At 41.7% G+C, this 10,000-nt stretch overlaps 1 protein-coding gene across 1 annotated transcript; it reads right to left on the bottom strand.

Annotated features, from left to right (window-relative positions):
* Window positions 1–2,147: 2,147 nt before the first annotated feature.
* Window positions 2,148–9,370, bottom strand: arf3a (ADP-ribosylation factor 3a). Its single transcript, XM_056587043.1, has 5 exons — window positions 9,338–9,370; window positions 7,931–8,112; window positions 6,692–6,802; window positions 5,723–5,847; window positions 2,148–4,150 (listed from the first exon to the last, which is right to left on the bottom strand). The coding sequence occupies exons 2-5, from the start codon at window positions 8,076–8,078 to the stop codon at window positions 3,989–3,991; spliced, it is 546 nt and encodes a 181-aa protein (XP_056443018.1). The 5' UTR covers window positions 8,079–8,112; window positions 9,338–9,370; the 3' UTR covers window positions 2,148–3,988.
* Window positions 9,371–10,000: the final 630 nt, after the last annotated feature.

The raw sequence follows: 10,000 nt of genomic DNA, 5'->3' as shown, positions 1-10,000 counted from the left end.
TATATAGGCCTACTATATAACAACTGTATGGCATTTGTTATCTAGCCTCTTTACAAAAGCTCTATAAGCATGAACAAATTAATGAATGTGCTCTACTGTATACCTTCAAATTGGGTAGCGTAGGGCTAATTGTATCTATAGGCTATATTTTGTATTTATTTATGGACTAGGAAGACCTCTTCCAGATTTTGTTGTGTGTTTCAAAAAACATAGAAACACACAATGGAAAACGATGGCATGTTTATATTTATATTCCATGTTCTCTCTCTTCCTTTTATCGGCAGGGATTTGAGTGGCGGTACTGTTGGGCAGTAAAGAGCAGTATTGTCCCCCCACCAGCCCTGTCAACTTGTTAATCACCTCCTAGATTCGTACGGAGCGGCCAGTCACAATGGGCACATTGTCCACTGGCTGTGACTTCTGATCCCCGACCAGAACATGCCTAATTTGAGAAGACTTCCACAGTGCAGTCAACATTCCGCGGCAATAAAACTGCTTAATAGAGGGTTTTTCCTGATCAGAAATCCGCTTTATAAAATAATACATAATTAATAAGGAATGCATAAATATTAGTCCTATAGGTTATTACAACTCGCAGTATGTTTATGATCGAATCCGTTGGTCTTCTTCTTTTTAAGTCAACACTCAAATCAATCAAATTCAGCAATTCAGTAGCCTTTTCAATAATGCACAGAGACACATATAATTGATTCGTTGTTAAGTCATTGGCGAAAATAATTCAGAAAACCGTTAAATGTCACTCTTTAAGGTCAAGAAGTGCTATTATATATTTTATCCACCAGAGGGAGACACGGCACGAGGATTGGTGTTCATGCTATTATTGACTGTCTTTGGGACTATAACGTCATCTTTATCGTCATCCAACATTTTTGAAGACTCATTCTGTATTGTAGTCCTAGGGTCATATTCAGCGAACGTTATCCCAAATGGAGTGGCTTGAATGGATATGCACGTTTGAACAATTAGTACCTAATGTTAAGTCATTAGGAAGCTTTTATTCTGAGCCATTTTGTTAAAATAGATACAGAGAACGGCTGGAGAGGGTGGCTCAGGGATTTTCCCGCACAAATGACATTCATACCAAAAGCAATCACCTTAATCGAAATATGTAACAAAAGTATAATAATATTTAAGCCTTATTTTTTTCATCTTACTCTGTATCAAAATCAGCTTGGTGATTTACATGAACACCAGGACACCTGTCTGCTTCTGGTGCGTCCCCCCCCTACTCTGAGTGGGCCCTGGCTCAGCCCGGCGGGCCTGCCCCGTCCCAGTCGAGGTGTGGGGTTCTCGGCCTTTCACTGCTGCCACTCCCAGATGGATGAATTGATTGTGGAGCTGCTGCCAGTATGTCTGTGCCCTGCTCCAGGGCGTCCCGGTTACGGCAGGGAATCCCAGCTATGGCACCCATCCTGGGGGCCGCTATTGTGGTTGTCCTGCAGGGGGCCCCGGGGGCCGAGGGCCCGGGGAGCCACTCTGACCCGCATACTGCTGTCACACCCCTGGAGACACAGCGGCGTTCGCCCCGAGGCAGGGCTGCGATTGGCCGGTCGCTCGTCTAGCCATGATGACTCTACAAGGCAGAGCAGCTCTAATGGGATTGTGCCAGACCTGTGTCGGAGCAATGGTTAAACGGCCAGGGGATAAGAAAGGCCTGACCCTACCCTCTGCTGATAAAGGGGGGGGGGGGAGAGGTGACTGACAGAATGTCCCTGATGGGGGGGATGAAGAAGTGACGAAGCCTAGACCCACAGCCTGATGGGGCGGACCAAGATTAAAAATAAGTCGTTTTGAATCCTGCCCCACGGCCATCGTGACATCTGCAATGAGCATTGGGTAGGAAGTCAGGGTGCAACAAGCATAACAAGCATAAGTCATAAATATCTAACAATCATTTAAAAAAGAAGCCTCAGGAGTATTGTGCGTTAGAGGATGGTCGTTAATTATCCAATTAACATGTAATAAATTTACTTTTAAATGGCTTTATGTTGAGCAATAACAGAACATCATGAATGAATTAGAAAAATGGAAGAAAATGTATGAGGCGCACGAATCAATCGTTGTGTTTTGGTATTTTTATTGATCAATCATTATAATGTCAGGAGCAACTGAATCATTAAACATCTTGGCACCAGTCTTTTACATTTATTCTCGTGATAATATACATTAAATACATCAAAACAGTCTGAGTAATATTTTATGCTTTTTCCTCTTGATTATATCACCGGTCTGAGCAACATTTTCCATAATAATATTTATTATAATAATAATATCCATCTTTATATATAAATTCAGTTGCTCTAATGCAGGCTTGTTTTAGTCAATGTTTATGTATTTTAAATCCTTAAATTACATTTTTCCACAACAATTGTTAATCTATCATTGTTGTTTTTTGAAAGGGGGAGCATTTCAACGTAAGAATTTCTAATTCCTACGTAGAAATGTTTTAAAAAAGAAAGTAACCACTGGCAATATTAAGGCCACAAAACAATGTTTCACACTGAACTGAAATAAAGTTACATCACACATTCAAGCTGTTTTCACTTCAGCGTATCCGCCCAACAAATGTACGCAGATATCGATTAGTATATCAACAATTTCAACTGAACCATAAATATTATTGTATCTTGTAACATGAACATATATACAGATGTGTGGACATACAAAACATGCTCTTGCATATTAGAAGTTTTCCATTTTTTTAAGTAAACTCGACACTTAATCCATCACATGTATCAGTCCAGTAGCGGTGACTGGATGTAACTTACTATTATAACTTAAAACAACTTATAATAACTCTAGAGATCTTTCACAATATGGACATGCCTTGTGATGCAGTTTCACTCTCATTCTGATTCCCATTTGTTTTCTTCTGAAGGCTCAGAGCAGCGCGGTTTGAACAACGGGTAATAAAATCATGAATGAACATGAGCTTAAAGTTCTGCGTTTACAGCTTATCATCTGAAATTAGACATTAACATTAAAAATGTGCAAATTGTATCACAACAGCAGTGCTCATACGATATGAATCGAGACGCATAATAGACATTGACAAATGTATAGGCAATCTACAAACAATGACACACACAATGTAATTTCCACTGAGCTGCCCTCAGCAGAGTGAATACTTAGCATGATAGAGCGAAGCTTCACACGCAAGCAACTTAATATATAAATAAATCAATCAAAAGTTTAAAACTCTGTTCATCTCACAGCAGCCTTCTGGACGCTAGCCAATAGCAGCATCATCCTCATCAGTTCATCTGATGGTAAGTGTTGGTTAGTGTTCACAATAGCCAACAGTAGTGGTTCCAATATACTACAGCCTATCAGCCAGCATTGGGTATATTTCCATGCAGTTTGGGCAGTTTTATATGAGGTACAAGTATGTATTATATCCCAGTGAGTTAAATATGCATTGTATTATATGCATATTCAGAACAGCAAACATAAAATGAATGAGTGAATGAATGATATTTAACAAATAATTTAAATCTTGAACCTGTTTGTGACCGTTCAGTCTAATGATTTAGCATAGCATCGTTTTGACTACTGAATGAAACCTTATTTTGTCAAATGAAGACTGAAATATACAATACAAGTGACCTCTACCATAATGATAAGGAGTAATCAGAATTATCGACTAGTGTCAGTTTCAGCTCCACAAACTGTTTCACGACTTCATCTACTGGCTTATAATTCTCGCGAAACGTTAATTTTAATGTCATCATTCATCATTTAAATTAACGTTTTCACCACGCTTGTATTTATTATTATTTAGTCATCAACAACAGTCACCTTCGATGGAACAAAATAACATGAACCAACTCTTTCGACTTTTAGAACTAAAAGTGGGAGCATTGCGAGTAACTTTACATTGGTACCTCTCCATGTAAACTCAATGCACCCATATGTTAACCACGTCTTAATGCTAGGCTCCTCCCCCGCCTCCTACCCAATGGGACGCTCACTTCTTGTTCTTCAGCTGATTGGCCAGCCAATCGAGGCCCTCGTAGAGGCCGTCTCCACTGGTGGCGCAGGTGGCCTGGATGTACCAGTTTCGGTGGCGTAGCGAGTGCAGGCCCAGCTTGTCTGTGATCTCTGCCGCGTTCATGGCATTGGGCAGGTCCTACGAAGCAATCAACAGCCCGTTTATATCAGCTGCTTTATGTTTTACAGTTATTAGAGGTCCTACGAAAAACATAGGAACCCTATTGTATTCGTTAGTATTATTATTTGACCGAGACTATTTGGCTCCAAAAGTTATATATTGGCAGGCTTGTAGAACTCGTAAAATGAGTAAAATCAAAGAATGGGCCAGAAAAACACATAGTTGGCGCTATAACAAGCAACCCATACGGTTAGGCCATGTGGGCTTAATACAATGGCTACAACTTGACCAAACACCCACTCAAAAGATGTGGTGGTGGAACTGGTGAAAGCTGCAAACATCGGCACGCATGTACCAGGTCCTGGGGACTGTTGGACTATATATTATATTCATATACTCCTATATATATACTATATGGTTATGCATTAGTTACAATAAGGCCAAAGACTGCAGAGATGTACATTTTAAAGTGAAATATATGCATATCTCCAATGTTTAAACAGCTCTATCATTGCGTCAAAAACACGTAGGCTCAGCTGTCGAATATGGCTATAAAGGGTATATTCCATAGTGTACTCATGCAAAATTTCAAGTCTATATCGGAAAATCAAAAATTGGATGCATTTGTTCAAAGTTGTCTTTCTGAACCACGGCCTCTCTCCAACACAGGCTGGGCATTAAAGCTGTACACATGCAATTTCGCAAACGTCAGTGTTGACAGTGGGCTTTGACACATTATGCTTTAGAAAACATGGTTTGCGATTGTTTTGATATGTTAACTTCCGTTAAACCAGTTTTTAAGGCATACCAATGCCATATTACCATACCGACCAAGCGCACCATACCTCCACGTTATGAAGACTTCTATGTAACCTTCTAGTCTATGTGTCCATGTAGTATTGTGTCGGACTCAAGACCATGGTGTCGCTGGTTAAAGTGAGATCTCAAGCAATCATTCTGTGAGAGACGACATCAAATAATGTTGACCATTCATTAGGCCACCACCACACTCGTCATACAGGAGGCTCCGTCATGGTTGTTTGCAACAATATTTATGTGTGTATTTGTACTTTATGTGCATTCTTGTGTATGTATGCACATGTTTCTTTATTTGTATGGTTTATTTACTTTTGTACTGTTGTGTTTTGTATTATTATTATTATTATTTTTGTTATTATCTTGAGCGGGTCAACTGTAAAATAAACAAATTCACTGTCAATGTCTTAATGTTATTAAGCAATCAATAAATAGATAACACGTTTCTTATAAGTGCTTATAGAAGTCTTATAATCTCACAATAAACATCCTCATTATGTCATTATTAACACTTACATATAGTCTTATTAACACCAATTAATGTTAATAAGCATATAATAAGGGTCTTATTACCTATTAAATAAGGCTTATTACAAGGACCTAAATATAAAGCGCTAACGGAGAGTCTTCTGAATGTGATCTAGCTTCTAGTCAGCTAGGATTCCTAGCTGAGGAAGTGAGGCATTCAGGATCAAGGGGGTTAGGAGAGGAGACGTAGGAAAGGAGACATGGGAGCGGACGCATAGGAGAGGTGACATCGGAGAGAGGCGTTACCTGCTTGTTGGCGAAGATCAGAAGAACGGCATCGCGCAGCTCATCCTCTGCCAGCATCCTCATCAGCTCCTCTCGAGCCTCGTTGACGCGCTCGCGGTCGTTGCTGTCCACCACGAAGATCAGCCCTACCAAGGGGACACACACTACTGTTATCACCATGAAGATCAGCCCTACCAAGGGGACACACACTACTGTTATCACCATGAAGATCAGCCCTACCAAGGGGACACACACTACTGTTATCACCATGAAGATCAGCCCTACCAAGGGGACACACACTACTGTTATCACCATGAAGAGCAGCCCTACCAAGGGGACACACACTACTGTTATCACCATGAAGATCAGCCCTACCAAGGGGACACACACTACTGTTATCACCATGAAGATCAGCCCTACCAAAGGGACACACACTACTGTTATCACCATGAAGAGCAGCCCTACCAAGGGGACACACACTACTGTTATCACCATGAAGAGCAGCCCTACCAAGGGGACACACACTACTGTTATCACCATGAAGAGCAGCCCTACCAAGGGAACCACATACTGGGGTCATACAACATATATACATGATGTTATACAGTACAGGACTAGAACCCCTTTAGTCTAGCTGGTAGAAGGTGAAGGACCCACCAAGAGGATTATGTCACTTTATCATATAAAATACATATGATACAGTATGTTATTCCTGGAAAACAGGACACGCTTAGCTCAGGAGGTAGAGCGGGTTGGCTTCTGACCAGAAGGTTGCTAGTGTGATCCCCGGCCCCTCCTAGCTGAGCGTTGAGGGGTCCCTGAGCGAGACACCTCACCCTGACGGCTCCTGACAAGCTGGCTGTCGCCCTGCGTGGTGGACTCCGCCGTCGGGTGATTAATGTGTTTATGAATGGTTGTAAGTCGCATTGGATAAAAACGTTGGCTAAATGCCTAAAATGTAAAATGAAATGACCCCCCCCCAGGGCGTACCTTGGGTGTTCTGGAAGTAGTGTCGCCACAGCGGGCGGATCTTGTCCTGGCCGCCCACGTCCCACACGGTGAAGCTGATGTTCTTGTACTCCACCGTCTCCACGTTGAACCCTGCATGAGGGTCAGCCAGGGGGAGGGGTTAGGTCAACAGATTGAAGAGAGGGGGAGGAGTTAGGTCAACAGATTGAAGAGAGGGGGAGGAGTTAGGTCAACAGATTGAAGAGAGGGGGAGGAGTTAGGTCAACCGATTGAAGAGAGGGGGAGGAGTTAGGTCAACAGATTGAAGAGAGGGGGAGGAGTTAGTTCCAGATTGAAGAGAGGGGGAGGGGTTAGGTCAACAGATTGAAGAGAGGGGGAGGAGTTAGGTCAACAGATTGAAGAGAGGGGGAGGAGTTAGGACAACAGATTGAAGAGAGGGGGAGGAGTTAGTTCCAGATTGAAGAGAGGGGGAGGAGTTAGGTCAACAGATTGAAGAGAGGGGGAGGAGTTAGGTCAACAGATTGAAGAGAGGGGGAGGAGTTAGTTCCACAGATTTCAGTGAGGTGGAGGTGTTAGGTCAACTGATTTCAGTGAGGGGGAGGAGTTAGGTCAACTGATTTCATTGAGGGGGAGGAGTTAGTTCCACAGATCTCAGTGAGGGGGAGGAGTTAGTTCCACAGATGTCATTGAGGGGGAGGAGTTAGGTCAACAGGTGACTACTCGTTCAGGACGATAAGGAGAAGAACCTGATTGGATCAACAGTACATGTGCTCATGATGCGCTATTTTGGGGATATGCTGTTGAATAAACGATCATGTTCTGGTTCTAATGTTGCTCTATTGATCTTAATCAACGCCATTAGAGGGCGAAAATGCATGATGGTTAGTCATCCTTAAGAGAAAGCCTTACATATGAAATTATTCAAATGTATTGATTGTAGTCAGTCCATATTGATACTTTACAGTATCCTTCTGAATATCACACAGACTACTATTTTATAAAGGGAGGATTTGGAGGTGTGTTTTTTCTAGGATCATGTTCTGACTGTGTGCCCCAGAGTTTTTCATATGCAGGGGATGTGGGGGCTGTGGGGGACTCAAGACTAGCCACCCCCTCCCACCCAATTATATTTTATACGTCCTGGCCCTTAATGCACACACTTAATGTATGTTGTACCTAGTTATAGCCCTTAGCTTTCTAGCAACTCTCCTAAAGGCCCTAAATGTGAATGTGAGCGGGGTGTGTCCCCTCCTGACCGACCGATAGTGGGGATGGTGGTGACGATCTCGCCCAGCTTCAGCTTGTACAGGATGGTGGTCTTCCCCGCGGCGTCAAGCCCCACCATGAGGATCCTCATCTCCTTTTTGCCGATCAGGCTCTTCAGCAGATTACTAAAGATGTTTCCCATGATGACTGACAGCTCTCACTTCAGTCCCCCGGAGCTGTAGCAGACGTAGCACAGGTGACAGACGGTGATCACACTATTATAGTTTAAGAGATGGGAACATGTGAATGGAAGTGAATTATAAATGAACCGCAAGTCACCAAAAGCTATGGCAGCTAACATCACATTTTGCTATAACAAACCTAGATGAAGGGCAATGCAGTCATTCACACCTTGGTAGGCACCTGACTTTAAGCGCACTGTTCACTGTAAAGAAACAATCAGCCATGTTGACACTTATAACCTTTCATCAGGGCTGGTGGGGAACTGTGTCACAGTGATTGTCTAATGCTTTGTGTAGTGTCATTGACTGTCAAATGCAATGCTTTGTGAAATGTCATTTATAATAAAGGGCAATGTTTTGTCCAGTGTCGTTGAGTGTAAAGTGCAATGCTTTGTGTAGTGTAATTTATAATAAAGGGCAATGTTTTGTGTAGAGTCATTGACTGTAAAGTACAATATTTTGTGTTGTGTCATTGACTGCAAAGTGCAATGTTTTGTGTAGTGTCATTGAATGTAAAGTGCAATGTTTTGTGTAATGTCATGCCGTCGTGCCGTTATTAGCACACGGCGCAAAAGTGATCTTAAAACATCACATTCGTGCGAGACGTTCTCCCAGTTCCTCAACAGTATTGATCACTGATGGCTTTGCTGTTAGTGTCGCGTCATTTTCGGCGGCATTTTGTCTGTAAAGACATGAATTTCAAGGATGAATTGATTGAATTGAATTAATAATCAATGAGCGCTTCTGAATCCTCTTCTACTGCGTGGTCAGAGCGGTAGTCCCTGATCAGGCCTATGATTTGGACACAACATCTCTGCAGAATACACCGCTTCTCCCTTACAACTGCAGTGTTAGAATAACCAGAATGTCTCAGAATGAAAGAGCGGGTTGATTTTGTGCCAGAATACTACAGCCAGAATGTCTTTCAATGCAGGCTATTCGAAATGCATTTGTCAGAATTATATTTTGAAATACAGTAGCCTCATGTTGTTGTATTCATTGTAGAAAAATACACATTTGATTAATGCATAACGTTGCATGTAATCCTAGCAGTCGCAACAAGAATACTAACGCGGCCTATAATGTCGTCGATCAACGACGATTCACAATACGAGACGTTTTACCAGCAGGTGCAAAATCATAATTTGATACACCATGAATTCACAGAAGAACACAAATCAGTATTTATTTTTAAAAATTACATTTCATTCACACTTACCAGTCAACGTTATCAGCTGGATTCAGGCAGAGGCTGGAAGATAGTCTCGCGATGTTCATATGGACGTGGACAATCTCGCGATAGTAGAACGGTCGGCAGTGTCAGACATCTATGGTGTCAGAAACACCTTACAACTTATTTGTCATCGCCTCATAATTGACAGAAAAGGGATGCAGCCTATTGGTCAAATGCATGTAGATTTTTCTCAAACTTTCTTTTTTGGTTTTAAAAAAACATTGTCCAAACATATCATGCCATTTATTGTAATTTGCAACCCTTTTTGGTTTTGCTTGTCAAATATGGGGGCCGGTCCTTAATATGCATAGGCTATATCAGTCAAATTAAACGATGCCCTGACTGTTTTTAAAAGGTCTATCACAATCAAATAAATGCATTTAGTTTAGATCAAATCCGGGCCATAACACAAACAGTAACATGCGCCATATGTAAGGGAAACAACCTTGAATAATTAACAGAGGAATCTAGTGAATTAATAATTAGTAATTGATGCCATCTTGCAGCAGCCAGCAGCGTCGCATATAATGATCTGAAAGATAATGATCTGATAGAAAATTATGGCTCAGATAACAAACAGATAGATATTGAACCGACAGATAATGAACTTACAGATGCTGATCTGATAGATAATGATGTCTCGCAAAC

This window comes from Gadus chalcogrammus, chromosome 1, assembly GCF_026213295.1.
Source record: "Gadus chalcogrammus isolate NIFS_2021 chromosome 1, NIFS_Gcha_1.0, whole genome shotgun sequence".
NCBI lineage: Eukaryota > Metazoa > Chordata > Actinopteri > Gadiformes > Gadidae > Gadus > Gadus chalcogrammus.
Note: the sequence above shows the minus strand (reverse complement) of the source record. Positions and strands in the feature narration are given on the sequence as shown.